The sequence below is a fragment of the Astyanax mexicanus genome, chromosome 11 (assembly GCF_023375975.1).
Source record: "Astyanax mexicanus isolate ESR-SI-001 chromosome 11, AstMex3_surface, whole genome shotgun sequence".
NCBI lineage: Eukaryota > Metazoa > Chordata > Actinopteri > Characiformes > Acestrorhamphidae > Astyanax > Astyanax mexicanus.
Window position 1 is genome coordinate 16,649,191 of NC_064418.1, and position 17,262 is coordinate 16,666,452.

Sequence of the window (17,262 nt, forward strand, 5' to 3'; positions counted from 1 at the left end):
CCATGGGCGGTTCATTACCTACACCTATAGGCAGACTAGCCCCAGCCACGGGAGCTCCTCTCTCCCGATTAAGATGCTCATTATCAGCCTGAAGCTGCAATACACGATCCCTAAGCTGTTGTAATTCTTCCTCCATATCTACAAGGGGGCAACTCCAAGCTACCAGAGTTTTTATTTAAAATTAATATATATAGATATATATACTTTATTATTATTATTATTATTATTATTATTTATTTATTTATTTTTTTAAACCCAACCTGCTAAGATGAAATTATCGCGGTGCTGCTGCTGCTCCACTCCAAAGGACACCTATATACTAAAAAAAAAGAGAGAGAGAAAAAAAAGACAATTAATTAAATTCATTTTTTTTTTTTGACAGGGGAAAAATTAAACCTCCAGTCTCCGTCCACTACACAACGATCCTGCCGACTACGCCAGATTGTGACGCGAGCTTAGCACAGAGATTAAATACAACCCAAGATTTAAACCAAAAAAAAAAACTCCAATAACCTTTAACAATAACCCGACTACGCCACCTGAGGACTACCCCTCAGGAGATTATCACTACTTCCCAGTCATTAACCAAAGGCACACAGGTTAGTTGTTATGAGGAGACAGAGACCGAAGTTTTGTTCAACGTTTATTTTCACAATGCACAGTTTATTTCCAAAATCAATCTAAAATTTAAATACTTGGCTGCAGCCTCCAAATCACCATGGGCTATTGAGAAACAAAAAAACAAAGTATAAACTAACAATCAACTAAAACAATCGCGAGAGAAACTTCCCAAATAAATACAATAAAGAAAAGAATCCAAAATCCCAAATAAACGTAAGAAAATCACACAAAATTATATAATTCAATTACAGCCGACTCGGTTTAGCTAAAGAAAATAAACTCAAAAGGAACAAACAAATCATTCACAAAGCCCAAAATTAATTATCGGAGTAGGGAAAAGGAAAAGAAAATAAAAAAAACAAAAAAACTATAATCAAGCGTAATCCAAAAAAGAAAATTTATAATTCAACACAAAACCATAAATTTACCCAAATCAAACAGAACCAAAATATTTACAAAAATATAAACAAACGAATTACTAAAGAAGAAAACAAAACTCAACAAAAAAAATAACGATAATGAAAAAAAAAAATAATAATAATAATTCAACGAAAATTAGAAATTTCCCAGATCAACAATAACCAAAATGTTCACAAAAATATAGAGAAACGAATTACTGAAAAAGAAAACGAAAACCCACACGAAACCAACAAAAAAACTACTTAATTAGCCCATAAAATACCGGACCCACGGCAGAAAACTGCGCCCAATAACCTTCACAATACACTAAACAAAACCCCAAAGAATGTCCGACGATGCAGCAGCCACGTACTTTGGCAATTAAAAACTAAATACGGCGTAAAAAAAACAGTAACAACCGCTGCACAGTACTAATTAAAAGTTAACTACGGCGTATAGCAGCCATGAAGATGAAAGCAGCAGCAGCACAACGGAGGGGAAGTGCCCAGGATCGTGCGGCGGGGCAAACAGGAGGGATGAGAGTCGCAGGCCAGATAGCTCACTATCCTAACCAAGGAAATAAATATATTATACATAATAAATATATATAAGTACCAGATAATAAAATACTTTAACGGAGGCCTAAGATAACATGCCTACCTGGAATTCCTTATCGGTGAAGTAGTAAATTATTAAGAGGGGGACGCTTTCAGTCGCCAGCACCGTAAAAGCAAAGCACTCTGATTCTGATCACTACAAAATAATTTCATTTAAAATCACCCAATTACATTGCACACCAAAAAGCACTCCACACCCAATAACACAATCCATCCTACCTGAAGTGATTGCCACCGCAAGGAATTCTGCAATCCAGCACGCCAAACCAGAAGCCGAACTGCCGCCCAGACCTCCAACAAAGGGATCAAGTTCACCCAACCGGAACCATGAGGTGCACGTCACCATTAAACCCTCCTACTTCCTTTTATATCCCCAACATGACTTCCCATAATTAAAGCTCCTTATTATTAACCCCTGCACCACCATTACTGAGAGCTCACCTGTCACATCGTCACACCCCTAACATACACTGATTTGATATGATCAGATGATTGATCATCTCCAAAACAGCAAGGCCTCCTCCTGGTGTGGTACAAATAGAAATAAAAGGAGATACCAAACCATGGCAGCGTGTTGGGCACCTGAGATTCATTGGTGCTTCAGAACAACTAAGCAGGGGTGAATTCAGGATGTTTCAAATAAATAAAAAAACATAATAAGATATGCATTTGCATTTGAGTGGGGGTGTGGCTAAAACTAAAAAAGTTGTTCAGAGGTAAGGAACAAATGGTTAGAATTTGTCTATGGAACACCACCAGCAAAGTATAATTGAGAGTAACTATAGGTGTACGTTGGATCTCCGGTGGATTCTGCATTATACAGAGACACTAGGACTAGGGACCAGGAAAACCCAACAAAAGTAAACCTTTACCACTCTAGCATCAAGCGTAAAGGGTCTATCAGTGCAACTAAGGGTATCCCATCTGATCCAAATGGACAAAGCTGCCTATTTAGACTGGATTCTGAGGTAGAAGGGCATCCAGTCATGTCTGAAAAGAAGTTTAGCAATCCTAAATTTCCCCCTTTAGTGTAATCATGTGACTTTTCATCAGCACAAAGACTTGTAAGACTCTTACAAATGTTCTACCAAGGACCTACCCTACATAGACCACCTAAAACTCACCTACACCAATGTAAACACCACATGTGCATGCTAGCAGGGATATAGCCTATGCTATTGCTCTTTTGTATATCATATTACTACTAAAGAAACATCCACTTAAGCTCCTTCCTGCTCTGATATTCTCCACAGAAAGGACATTAAAGTTGTAGTGGACGCAGCCAAATGAAACCACTTGTGTCTTGATGGCATGAGATGACCATTGATTTGAGTAAGACGATATATCCTGATCAAATCAACAGAGAAATCACTGACATGGAGAGTGCTTAGAAAAATCGACTCAGCAAGACCACAATGAAAACACTCAGGTAATATAATGCTAAAAACAGCCTCAGTCTCTCCAGAAGAGGTAAAGGCTTAAGCAGATTCGTCTTCCAATACTTTGTCCATAAATAAAAAAAATTGATTGTTTAATGGATTTAAACTGGGTGGGATCATGCCTATGATCCTCCATTGGCCTTGCTTGTCATCTCTGGCTTCTCTGGTTTGGCATCTTCCTCCTAACAAAACACAAATGATAGATACAGTCAGTAAGAACCAGCCATTATTCTACATTAGAGAAGCATGTGGAGACCACAGGCAACTTTCAGACACAATAAAATGGTCAGCACTTCCTCATAAAACATTCATAATACACTCTTCTTCCTACTGAACCAAGCCTGCTACACTGCAAATACGAAATATATAGCAAATAAGGAAAACCAGGAGAATAAGTCTTAATGTTTGGCCCTGACAAATCACTGAGCACAACACAAGGTTATGTTTTTTGTTTGATAAAAACATATGTTTGTTAGTCTTATTAGAATTAGAAGATTTAATTTCAATACAATAAGTCTTTTTGGGTTTCCCTATGGTTAAAAAAGTGTGGCTAAAGGCCCTTCTAGAGTGGCAAAAAAAAAATTGACAAAGTTTCCTATTGGCTGAACTTGATGATTAAGGGCCCTATCGTACACCCTGTGCCATTAAAATAGCATCAGATTTTATTAATAAATCTACACCAGGGGTCGGCAATTAAGTTTGGCCACAGGCCAGATATTTTTCAAGCAATTATATGTAGCAGGCCATAAAAAAAAAAAAAAAATCTGTTTTGAAAAATGAAGTGTAATGGGATGGAGTGCTACAGACTACTAGCTCTCCAGCCCAGAAAGTTGTTGAACCCAATTGCAGAACAGTTGAATTCAAAGCAGGTAAACTCAAGAAGAAAGGAAAAAATTAATAAATAAACACACCGCTCCTCATGCAGGATCGAACCCGTGTCTTCAGGGTCACAGTCCAATATAATACCACTGCCCTGGCTAGTAAATTTGGACATGGCCGGGAAAAACACCCTTATAAGGAGATAGGGAGCCCAAGAAAGGGTGGAAAAATGAGAACGAGACACTTAAGTCACACCGAGCACGACAGATAGGGGAGTGATGTAAATAAAAGCTCGCCAGAGAAGCATTTAATTTTTTCATTATCGTTTATTATAGTTTAAACAATCTTACGGACCAGGTGTTTTATGCCTATTACCGATCTTCACTGATGGGTGTGGTGGTCTGGAAGTGAGGTACACACCTCACCTTTGGTGACAGAAAACACAGGTGCGCCACTGACTGAAATCAACCTAGACAACAGTCAATCGTCCGAGCCCATTCTTTTAGGTGCACTATGTGCACGCTGTAAAATAAAGAATAAAATAAGATTGCTGTTCCCTTAAATGAGCTACTGACATAGCTTCAGGTGCAGGTCAGTATGCTCTGCGCTATGCTGCTAAGATATCAACAGTGCACCGGCCTCCTAAAGGGAATGGCAATGGGCACACTGTTTGGTTTATTTCATGTTACATCCAAAACACACATGATTCATTAAGATAATTAGTACACACCTTTTGTGTGCTTCAAGTGTATTTTCTGTGCCCTCACAATACCAAAGACACAGCGACACACCCTAAATCCAGCTGTGCACTCTGCAATTGACTGGTGTGCTATAGATAGCTAAAATAGGGCTCTGAATGCTGTGTGGTGCCCTATAGGTCTTCTCAAAAAAGGGTGAATTGTATTTGATTTCACAAGACAAAGACAAAGTGTTTTTTAGCAAAACCCTTTACAATAATACATGTCGTGCAGTGGGTGCAGTAGGTGCAGAAGGAAACTTCAGAAATGGAACGTCCCACCCACCTGACACCCACTCACAGGCCTCCTTGAGCACCTATAATTCACATTATTTTGCAATGAGCACACTGGCCAGTGGTTTAGCATAAATAGGTATTGGATACTTAGGCAGATTTATGGGAATGATCTATTCACTAAACCTTAATCCCTGCCTGTTATCACTAATCCTGACTTGCAGATTCTATTAACTTGCTATTCTACACTTTATATGTATTCAATGCAGTCATAATACTTAGTACAAATCAAATTTGGACACACCTCTTCTCATTTAATGTGTTTATTTTTTTATTTTATGATTTTCTACATTGTAATATTATTTAATAGTGAATCAATGGATATAAGCTATACAGGAACACATGCAGAGTTATTGTGTAAACAAAAAGTGTTTAAGAAACCAGAATATGTTTTATACTTTAGATTATTCTAAGTACCACATTTATCTTTAAGCACAGATCTGCACACTCTTGGTATTTTAATATCAGTGTCTTCATGAGGGAGAGTCATCTGGAATAGTTTTCTCAGCATCTTGAAGGAGTTTCTGGAGGGATACCAATTTACAGAAATTTAATCCCAGTGTAAAACCCACATTAGCCATCCAGGGCATGTCCTCTAATCATACAATATTTCTGGCATATCAGTGTGTCCACTGTATTCTGCACAATGACAGAAAGGGGGCCATATTTGTTTACTTTGTGCTTAAACCGCCAATGCAGCAGCGGATCATTGATATAGATTATCACCACACTGAAAATAAAAATACAGAATACATAATACAATATTCTCAGATAGATAAAGGGTGCAACAGAAATTAGAAGAAGAGGAGAATTTAGCTTGGACAAAACACAGAGAGATCACAGTGTTAAGAACCTCCATTTAACTTTCATCCAGAACCTTCCACAGAGGAGCAGCTACACCACAGTGTTTTAGAATAAGGTGCTTCATTGATTTAAAAATTTTCACTGGTCAGTGTACACCATGGGCCTCTTATCTTCTGTACTAAAGCAATAATATGATATGCCGGTGCTGATTACTGTAGCATTTTGGAATAAACTGGAGTAAACATAGGAAAAGTGTTCATTTTGGTCCTGTAAAACCAACAAATCAAACTGTTATTAAATGACCCATTAAATACCTGAATAAGCTTTTCCATACTATTAATCATAAAAGTTAAAATTATATTGCTGTAATGAGACACCAAACCTAGAAAAAATGACTTTTCAGTTTAGCATTAACCAGATTTTGGAGTCTTATAAAACCAGCAAATCAAATGAATATCGAATGACACCATTTAAACCAAAAATAATATATTGCATACTATTAATAACACAAGTATCAAGTGATATTACTTTAGCATTTTGGAGTAATGGTTTGCCAAACCTAGTAAAATTTAATATTTGTTTTTGCATAAACCATATTTTGGAGTTCTATAAAACCAGCAAATCAAACTGTTATCAAATGACATCCTTAAATCCTTTAATAAGCCTTTCTATACTATTAGTGACATAAATATGAAGTGATATTACTGTAGCAATTTGGAGTAATTGGAAGTCAAACCTAGGAAAAAATGTCTGTTCGGTTTTGAATAAACCAGATTTTTGCATTTTATAAAACCAGAAAATAAAATGTTTATCACTAAAGAACCATTTTCATACTATTACTGCACTAAGCATTTGTGCTTTGGGTACCCAAATAGTGTAACACAGAGGAGGCAGGATGCACGCGCAAGTCAGTTTTATTTTCCATATTAGCAAAAATAAACAAAGAACAAAACACTATGGAATAATATACAGAAAAGGATAGAGGATAAACTAAAAGACTGAAACAAACAAGCAAAAATAACAAAGAAACAAACTAAATAAAGCAAACCTTGAACACTGAAGACAAAAAAACACAGCTGGTCTGAGACTAAAGAAAACAGATAAACAAGATCCAGACAGAGTAACAGGACGAGGTCAAACAAAAAGCACGACAGAGAACAAAGGAGCACATGGGGTATTTATACACAGGCACTCACACAAGAGACACTTGTAGAATAAACAAGGGGGCAGGGCTACAAATGAGACAGGAGGGATTACAGGACTACAGGCGGAGACAGGACAATAACCAAAACAATGCCATGTGCTCAAAAAACACATGGCTAGGGACACAAGACAGGAAAAGAGAGGGAAGAAGCAGAAATGACCCAAAAAAGGGAAAGACACTAGACATACACAGGTAAAGGTGTGACAAATGGCTAGCACTGGCCCTGCATATATTTCAAATAAATCCGCAAAGCATGTTTTCTATAGCTGGTTTCACAACTTCTTAACTTTTTAACAACTTGAAAACTGATATGAGGAAAATAGCGTCCAACTTATACAGTACAGTAGTAGCAAGAGCTATTTCCTCAACAAACTTAAATGAGGCCCAACAACTCAGGTCCTCGATTCCGCAATTACACTGTATCTCTCTGAGGACCCGTCTATTTACAGCGTTCTCTAATTTTTAGAACCTCTTCCGCTATCGGGTGCAGCTTCCTCCACCGCATGCTACAGATGAAAAGTTGCTATGTGGCTTACTGTCATCCGGAGCAGATTTAGGTCAGGCAGCAAGAAGACAGCCAACTTCCTTCCCCGAGCATTCGAGGCACGACGGCACCCATACGCGGCCCATTTTCCCCTTCTTCTTCTTCTACCGTTTTTTTCTCTCTGGCACACCTGAGACGCAGAAGACTCTGCCTACCTGTCAGTCCAGCCTCCGTAATAGTGGCTCTGACATGCGGGGGCTGGCACTGCTTTTAAGCGAGGGGAAGTCTAATGGGCTTCTCTCCAGAAGGCAGCCTGTATCCGAATCACAATCAGAATCAGTCTTATTGGCCTGATAAGAAAGACGTATGAGGAATTGGTCTTGGCAGGTGCCGAAATTGCACAAGGCATATATTTCAGGACAGAGCCTGGATTAAATAATAATACAGCAGCTGGGTATCGCAAGTCACACAGAGTATAAATAAGGAAAACCAAGTAATATTACCATGTCACTCCTGTCATATCAGTTCATTAAAGCCTGCGGCTCTTACTGATGGGTGAATGTTTTATGACAAATGGACCAATAAAAACAGACCTAACTGACTTGGAATCAAATCAACAGCTCTGTACTTTACTATAAGGGTTACAATTAACAGTACTTACCACAGCAATAAACATTTTTATTGGCTAAGGAATGTCTCACCTAATTATTAACTGACACATTAAGACATTATTAAATATTTGTAAAAAAAAAAAGAATGTTTTAGAATGTTGTAAATAATAGTAAACTAAGAAATGTATTAAAGGGGACATGCAAAACTCACATATTGTATGATTTTCTATTTCCACTTGTGTCCCGACTGCCCCTGTAAACTAGTATGAACTAGTAAAAACAGTTTGGTATTAGGAGTCATATGCTTCCATGAGCCGTTTAGATACCTCATTCTAAGGTCACAATAAGGAAACCTACATAGAACCACCCTGGCACCACCCCTCACCCATCAACCCCCACCACAGCCCCACCAACTTGATTAGTTGAAGAAATGCCCAGATGAAATTTCAGCCAGCAGACTTCATCTGAAGGAGGGATCTGTACATTCTGTCTGTGCCAAGTCAGCAGATGAGGGAGATGTAGGTACCTTCAAATAATCAGTTTTGTGCTTCTATCAGAGTTAAGCATGAACAAGTGAGATCTCTTTATGTGAGAACTTCATGAACATGTTTGGTATAACCCATAAACCTATTGTAACTCGTGTAGTACTCAAAAATTTGACTAGTGTTAACTAGTGTTATATTTAGTTAATTAATGTTCCGTTTTTGTAAAGGGTTACCAACTGATTTGTGCTATTAACATTGTTAATAATGTTTATTATGAATGTAATAATAATATATACAGGGTGAGTCAAAAGTCACAGAACAACCTTTTATATCAGAAACTAAATATGGCAGCTTTTAAAATGGATTTTTGTGCTAAATTGACTTGACACATTGAATAGACAAATAGAAATCCTCCGGAATAAAATCTGTGCATATTGATTTTCAATAAAAGTTAAGATTTTGCTTTTACTACATTTTAAAGTTGTCATTTTAGAGATACAAGGTATCTGTGTGACAGTAATAATATGCATTAGAATGTACAAGAAGAGATCTTCAAAAGGTTTGTAGACACCTCAGTCTGGAGTATTACTAGGGCCTCTACTCTTCAGGGGAAAACTACACTACATGAGTGCATTGTGAGCATTTAACTGTGTTCCATAAATGGATGCAGAGGCTGCACAATACTATACTACTATTACATTGCATTTTTTTTATTCTGTAATATATATATATATATATATACATTGCAATACTAATATAAAAGACTGGTATTTTTACCCTTTACTAGATTTCACCAGAAGTCAGTTATCCAATGATCTAATGTTAAAAATTATTAATCATTATAAATTAACAACACTGGGCACATCTAATGTAAAAATGAAATCTTTGTCACTATTGTTAGTACATGTACAAAGATATTTTTTTGGTAAAACCCCAACAAATCCATTCCACACTATAAAAAGACGAGTATATGAAAACATTACAGCATAAATAAATAACACTGGTTCTGAAGTGGTAATGCAATTACTTTGTGCAAGATGTGTTAAAGAGAAAGAGCAAGTGTCATGGTGTGACAGGGACTCTGACAGGTGCAGATGTAAAAAAAAAAACAAAAACACTTTATTAAATAAAGCACGAGGGGTCAAACAAGGAGGGTCAATATCAAAAACAACAGCCAGAGAGATCAGACAAATCATAAGAAGTAACATCCAAGAGGTCATACACGGAACAGGCAATATCCAAGGGCAGGCAAAAATCGGAGTAGAGGCACATGAAAAAATGATCATGCACAAAAAAGGTGATATCCAAAGGCAGGCAAAAATCAAAGTAGAGGTACACAGAAAGAAGTAAACAAGAGCAGGGAACCAAAACCATACTCAGCAAGGAGTGTGTGTTTTAAATGGTCTTCGTGAGGGCACAAAAAATACTCCCTGCATGGCTCGAAACATGCAAACGGCATTAACCAATTATTTTACTTAATCATGGGTGTGTTTTGGGCGTAACGTGAAACAATGTGATGCAACCACGCCAGGGCAAGCCCTCCCGGAACCCACTAATATTGCATTGCAGAGCTTGAAACTCTGAAAAACATGATTAACATGGGAGAAAAATGTGCAATATGAGGTGACAATGTCAGTTTAGCCTGCTGATTAATCTGCACAGTGCAATTTGACTATTGTTTTATTAGATAGCTGTTAATATTGAACAGGTCACCATAAGATCATATCATCATAATATTTGGCCCCCCTCACCCTAATTATACTGATGGCAGGCCAAAAAATCGAGGACATCATCATTCATTGTAAGATGAGGCCAAATTGCTAAAAGGTTTACATAAATTGATTAAATAGTCTAGGAGGGGAGTATATAGATTTAAAATATTCAAACTTTTTTCTTTCACAAAAAGCCTTCAACAAATGTACAAAGTATCCTGGCGCCTGGAGAAATGTTGACTTATCCTGGATCTCACCTGGGTGCTCCCAGCATGCTTTAAAATGGTTTTGTGAGCATTTACAGTACTGTAAAAGTTTAATTAACACACGGCAGTGGGGGACTGTTTTAAGTGGCTCAAAAGACAAATCTGCCATTTGGATTACCTCCCGACTGTTCAACAGACAAGGTTGCTGGTTTATTTCCTGGAGATGAAGAGAATCAAAACACAACGTGAAGTGGTCTTACTTTGTGGATAACAGGATGTGCAGATTGTTGTTATGGGAAAGTTTACCTTAGTTCACATTTGAATACTTCTGAACATTTACTGGGTGAGTTCTATTCACATCAAACTGTTTAAAAAGTTTAATATTAAATTGCATTAACTATATTTGTACAAAACTTATATTTATTTTTTAGAACTTATATTTATACTATAGTATTCAATCATACAGTCAATAATCAGGTCATTGGACTTCTGCAGTTATCTGATTATTTAAGGGGTCATGTACACAGCATACTCAGATTCCTTAGACTGGATTAAGACTTAGAAATCTGATTAAGAAAAAAAATTGATTTGGATTTTTATTTTTATTTTCTCTGTCTCCCATGTGTACTGAGAATATGTCATAGTTATCATGTACTACTTGTGACTTTTACTTTTTTGTCCAACTTTTTTCACCAAACCTATCCTATTTTCATGAACTATTATTCATTTGTTAATTTTGTAATATAAGTGTAATGGATAGTGAGGGCCCTCTACTAGGATGTTGGTCATAGCCTAAATGTACACGACTACATAGAACACTATTTGCTGAAAAAAGAAGACATTTTTGGTAGGGATGTGCTAAATAATTGGCCACTAAAATAATTAAGGCTAAAATGGCAAAAAGGCGTTTCTAATTTTCCACCAGATTGTAAAAAAATGCTAATTCATTTATACCAATTAATTAATTACTTTTTATATTGAAATAAGTCATATTTTGGAACAACAGATTTTTAGACAGCGGTTTTAAAAAAAAAAAAGAAAAACTTTCCGGCATAGACAGTAATAACATCACTGACTATTGTATTATCAAGGAGGCCAGCCAATAACTGCAGTATGAATGGGATCTCTGGATGAGCAGAGACTGGAGGAGAGATCAGTGTAGTCACTGTGGAGGTGCAGTAGCCATAACAAGCCTAAAATCTAATTTCTTGTGCATTATTGAGTAAAACTCTACAGTCTATTCATAGTGTTTTTATCAGATTCTATCAGTTATGTAAATATTTTTCTGAAGTTGTACTCTGATCTTTAGTTTCCAGTATTTCAAATCTCCACATTTAATGAAGAAGGAAGAAAAGTATTTTATTTATGTCTTTTTAACCATCTTGTGATTTAAAACATGTTTTAATGAGTCAATAATGGTAATGGTCACACACACACACATATATATAATATATATATATATATATATATATATATATATATTATTTTTTTTAATCTATTTAAAAGAGATAAATATAGTCAAAAATATTTATAATACACACATGAACAAAATTGTTGATACCCCTCAGTTAATTAAATAAAATCCCACAATGGTCACAGAAATAACTTGAGTAATAATAAAAAAATATTCTATGACAATGAACAAATGAAAATCAGACATTGCTTTTTAACAATGCCTCAACAGAAATATTTTAAAAAATAAACTCATGAAACAGGTCTGGACAGAAATGATGGTACCCTTAACTTTATATTTTATTGCACAACCTTTTGAGGCAATTACTGCAATCAAACAATTCCTGTAACTGTCAATACAACTTCTGCACCTCTCAGCAGATATTTTGGCCCACTCCTCATAAGCAAACTGCTCCCGTTGACTTAGGTTTGATAGGTGTCTTTTCCAGACGGCATGTTTCAGCTCCTTCCAAAGCTGCTCAATAGGATTTAGGTCTGGGCTCATGGAAGGCCACTTCAGAATAGTCCAGTTAATAATGTTTTCCTCTTAGCCATTCTTGTGTGTTTTAAGCTGTGTGTTTTGGGTCATTATCCTGTTGCAAGACCCATGACCTGTGACTAGGAGCAAGCTTTCTGACACTGGGCAGCATATTCCTCTCTAGAGACCCTTGATAGTCTTGAGATTTCATTGTACCCTGCAGAGTTTAAAGACACCCTCTACCAGATGCAGCAAAGCAGCCCAGGAACATAACATCGCCTCCTCCAGGTTTCACAGAAGAGACAGTGTTCTTTTCTTGATATGCTTTATTTTCCCATCTGTACACATAGAGCTGATGTGCCTTGGTAAAAAGTTTCATTTTTGTCTCATCTGTCCATAGGACATTCTCTCAGAAGCTTTGTGGCTTGTCAAGATGTAGTTTGGCAAATTCCAGTCTGTTTTTTATGTTTTGTTTTCAACAATGGTGTTCTTCTTGGTCTTCTTCTATTAAGTCCACTTTGGCTCAAACAGCAACGGATGGTGTGATCTGACACTGTTCTGACAAGTTCACCATTAATCTCTTTAGAAGTTTTTCTGGGCTCTTTTGTTACCATTCATTTTCACGTCCAGGTTGGCTACAGTCCCATGGATCTTAAATTTCTGAATAATATGTGCAGCTGTAGTCACTGGAACATTAACCTGCATTAACCTTTAATTTTAACATACTTGTCTATGATTGTCTAACTAATCTCCTGAGACAAATCTTTCCTTCGCTTCCTCTGGTCCTTGTTGAGTGTGGTACAAACCATGCCATCAAACAGCACAGTGACTACCTGTAGCCCTATATATAGACCCACTGACTGATTACAAGATTGCAGACACCTGTGATGATAATTAGTGGACACACCTGGACTTAACATGTCCCTTTGATTACATTATTTTCAGGGGTGCCATCGTTTTTGTCCAGGCCTCTAATTATATATATATAATAATTCTGTTGAATCACGGTTCAAAGTCAATGTCAGATTTTTCATTTGTTCATTGCCATAAAATATTTATTTATTATTATTATTATTATTATTATTATTATTATTATTATTATTATTGTTATTATTATTATTATTGTCAGATGCAAGTTATTTCTGTGTTTTATGGGTGAATATTGTGGGTTTTTCTTTCATTAACCGAGGGGGTACCAACAATTTTGTCTATGTGTGTATATAATTCTGGAAAAGATACTGTAGATCTGTGGTGTTCTCAGCCAGCCAATCATTTTTTGTAATTTTCTACAAAGCCGGTCTTTGCAGCAGTAAACAAAAATACAACAGCCAAATCCCCCATGCTGAATTATTGACTTGTACAGTGTTCATTTGTGTCCAGCTGCACATAAATGAGCACTGTAGGTGTTCATTCAATACTGGGAACTGGTTGAAGAATTGATTTCTCTTTCAGATGAAGTGAAAGCGAATGCTATATGATTAATGGCTTTTCGATTCTACATAATTGATAATTGCTATGTCCCACCACAAATGTCCGACATGTCTTTCACTATGTCAGTGGGGAGCACAGGTCATTTCCTCGACCAACTGAACGTATACACAGTCGCTGAAATAAGGAAGTTAAATCCTAAAAGAATCTGTTGAGACAGCAGAAAATCAATGAGTTGCACATGTAAGTGCAAAATCATGGATCATTTTTGCACAGATCACATCATTGCTATTAAAGCTACTGTACTATGTAAAAAATATTTATATATCATATTATACAATGCAAGACAAAGACAACAGAATACAGTTCTGACATGATTTGTTTGAGAACTGATGAAGCGAAAGTGGAACAGTCTAGTACTCAGTGATCCATCTTGTACAACTAGCACAGTATTCCACAATATCATTATACCAGCTGTGAAACATGGTGGTGGTAGTTTGATGGTGTGGGGTTACTTTGCTGCTTTAGTGCCTGGACTTTCTACCACATAAATCGTGCTGGAAAATTTCACAAGTCTGCAATCTTAGACCAAGATAGAAATTGCTTTCTTGCCGTTGTTGTTTTACTCTGAAATAACAACCTTAAAATTGCAAGAACTGACAGTTTTTTTTATAAGGTATCACTAAAAATATGTAAAAGTGCAATACATTAACTGTGAAATAAGAAGTTTACTTTGTTAAAAAAATAGGAACGTTTTCTGTTGCTTTAAAGCTGGCTCAACTACTCAGCAAAGAGAAATGGTAGAGTTCAGGCTTCATTAGAGCTACTGCTGTCTGAAATGTACAGTTAAAGATATGTGCAGGAGAAGCAATTTATCAAAATCTGAAGATGATTGATGGGACACACTTTGTTATTTCTGCAAGCTTCTTTCAGAGGGTATAAGCTGGTCCTAAATTGTCAACATGTTTGAAAACCTGGTAATCCAGACAAGAAAAAAACTTAGTTTGTTAAGCTGGTTGATCAGAACAGCATAAATGTTTATTCAGCTTGGTCACGCCAATCATGCTGGTCAACTAACTAGGTCATACTGGTGAATCACCTTGGTTGTAATAGTTAACCAGCTTGTCCACTCTGGTCATGCTAATTATATTATTTAATCATCTTAATGGTGCTGGTCAACCAGCTTGGTAATCCTGGTCAACCACCTTGATCATACTGTTTAACAATCTTAAGTGTGATGGAGGACCAGCCTGGTCATGCTTGTCATGCTAGTCAATCATGTGGTCATACATGTGAACCATGATGGTTGTGATATTTACCACCTTCATTATGAGTCATGCATCTTGGTCACTAATTATACTATTCAACCACTAGGACTGCAACGATTAGTCGATATAATTGACAATGTCGATTATTTAAATTGTTGGCTACAAATTTCAGTGTCGACTAACCTTAATTAAACAAAGTGCTTTGGACAGAAATGCAATAATAGACAAGATGGGTAATTATCTCACTCAAACTGTTTATACTCAACTTGATCTGTGTCTCCAAAAGTGCCCAAAAACAACAGATTATATATTTACTCACTAAATATCAGTACTTTCCACATTTAAACAACATCTGGACATTTAAATGTATTTTAAATCCCATGTTTAGCTGTTCCTCTTTTTTTTACAGATGAAGGGCATGGCAGAAATAAATTGCTGACTAATCGAATAATCAAAAAAGAATCATTAGATTAATTGACTACGAAAATAATCATAAGTTGCAGCCCTATCAACCACCTTGGTTATGTTGATTATGCTGGTTGACCAGTTTGGTTATACTACTCATATTGGTTCTGCTGGTCGACCAACTTGATCATGCCACCATGGTCTTATGATGGTTGACCAACCTAGTCATACTGGTTACATTAATTAACCAGCTGGCTGACCAACATGAGCAAAAACACATCCAAAATCCTGTCTCAAACGTTAAAAAGAATGGATGTTTTTGCAATTGGTTATCGATTCTCTGTGGATGTCTTTTTAAATGTTCCACACAAAGACATCATTTAAACATTAACTATGGACACCCAACTAATACCTACTAACACAGGGTTCAGAATGAATGCTCAGTTACACTACAATCAACTTGAATTTTAGTAATACATTTTATTCATCTTATTCATTATTATTTATAAGTGAATCAGTCTTAGTGTAGGATGAATTATTACTGTTTGAATTATTGTGTGTGTTTTTTAGAGTTTAGTTAGTTTAGTTAGAATTTAGTTAAATTCGGTTTGGAATGAGAGGCAACGGTGTGAGCGCGACTCGCGCTCCTGTGAATGGGGAGAGAGAGAGGTGCTGATGCTGACACAGAGAGAGAGAGAGAGAGAGAGGGGCGACTAGACAGATAGGGAGGAGAGAGAGCGAGTGGATAAGAGAGAAAGATAGAGCGAGTGAGTAAGAGAGAGAGAGAGATAGGGAGAGAGAGAGAGAGAGAGAGAGAGAGAGAGAGAGAGAGAGAGATGCTGATGACGGCGGCGGCGGCGGCGCTGTGGGAGCAGTGGGTGTCTTTAAGAGCCTCTTTTTCCCGCTCGGTGAGCATTCTGCCCCCTTGACGCCTCGCCGGTGGTAGAGGAGCACGAGAGGAGCTGTCGGGAGCCGCACGCGCTCGGAAATACGCGTATTTTCTCCAGCACAGACTTTAGGATATAATTGCCGCCCTCGGAAGCTCTTACCGCCTCGCCGCCTCACCGAGACACCATGGAGTTGCCAAAGTCTTGGTCCTGCGCCGCCAGCCTGACTCTGCTGGCCGTGCTCGGCTCAGCCGCCGCGGCTGCTCACTGTAAGTAGAGCGACGGTTGGAAACCGTTTACTTTTGAATTTTGAAATTTTTTAATTCAAATCTTTACCTCTTTACGCTCTGACCGTTAACGGCCAACCTGCCCGCTCGGCTCATGAACGCTGCCTAACCTGAGAGCAAACATTGAATAAACGCTGTTTTTTTTTTGGTTGGGTTACATCTTTTAAGGTTGTGATGGAATAAAAAAAAACAGCCATTAAACAACCATTATTAAATATTCTATCATAAGTACCATTCAATGTTAAGTCCGACATTGAATCAACGTTTATTTAAAATATTTTTTTCAATGGTTGGAGCTCGGAATTTTCACTGCTCCTTATTAATAACAGTAATAATACCCATTATTATTATTATGTTAATATTTAGATTATTCCTATTATTATTATTATTATTATTATTATTATTATTATTATTATTATTATTATCATTATTACTTAAATATCCCCTTTGTACAGTGGGAACACAAACAAGATAAAGCTAGCTACATAATGAATGTGAGTAAACTTTAGTACAAACAATAGCCTACATATCTATAGAACTATAACGTTGAATGAACACTGAATCAGCGTAAATCAGCGTATGGATGTGCACAAATAAATCAATTCTGACGTCGGAGATCAACGTTG

At 36.9% G+C, this 17,262-nt stretch overlaps 1 protein-coding gene across 1 annotated transcript in view; it reads left to right on the forward strand.

Annotated features, from left to right (window-relative positions):
• Positions 1 to 16,142: 16,142 nt before the first annotated feature.
• cntnap5a (contactin associated protein family member 5a) overlaps positions 16,143 to 17,262 on the forward strand; it is a 246,642-nt gene continuing 245,522 nt past the window's right edge. Inside the window, exon 1 of the mRNA XM_022679490.2 lies at positions 16,143 to 16,618. Coding sequence (XP_022535211.2) covers positions 16,537 to 16,618 — 82 coding nt within the window. The 5' untranslated portion in view covers positions 16,143 to 16,536. The remainder of the gene's footprint in view (positions 16,619 to 17,262) is intronic.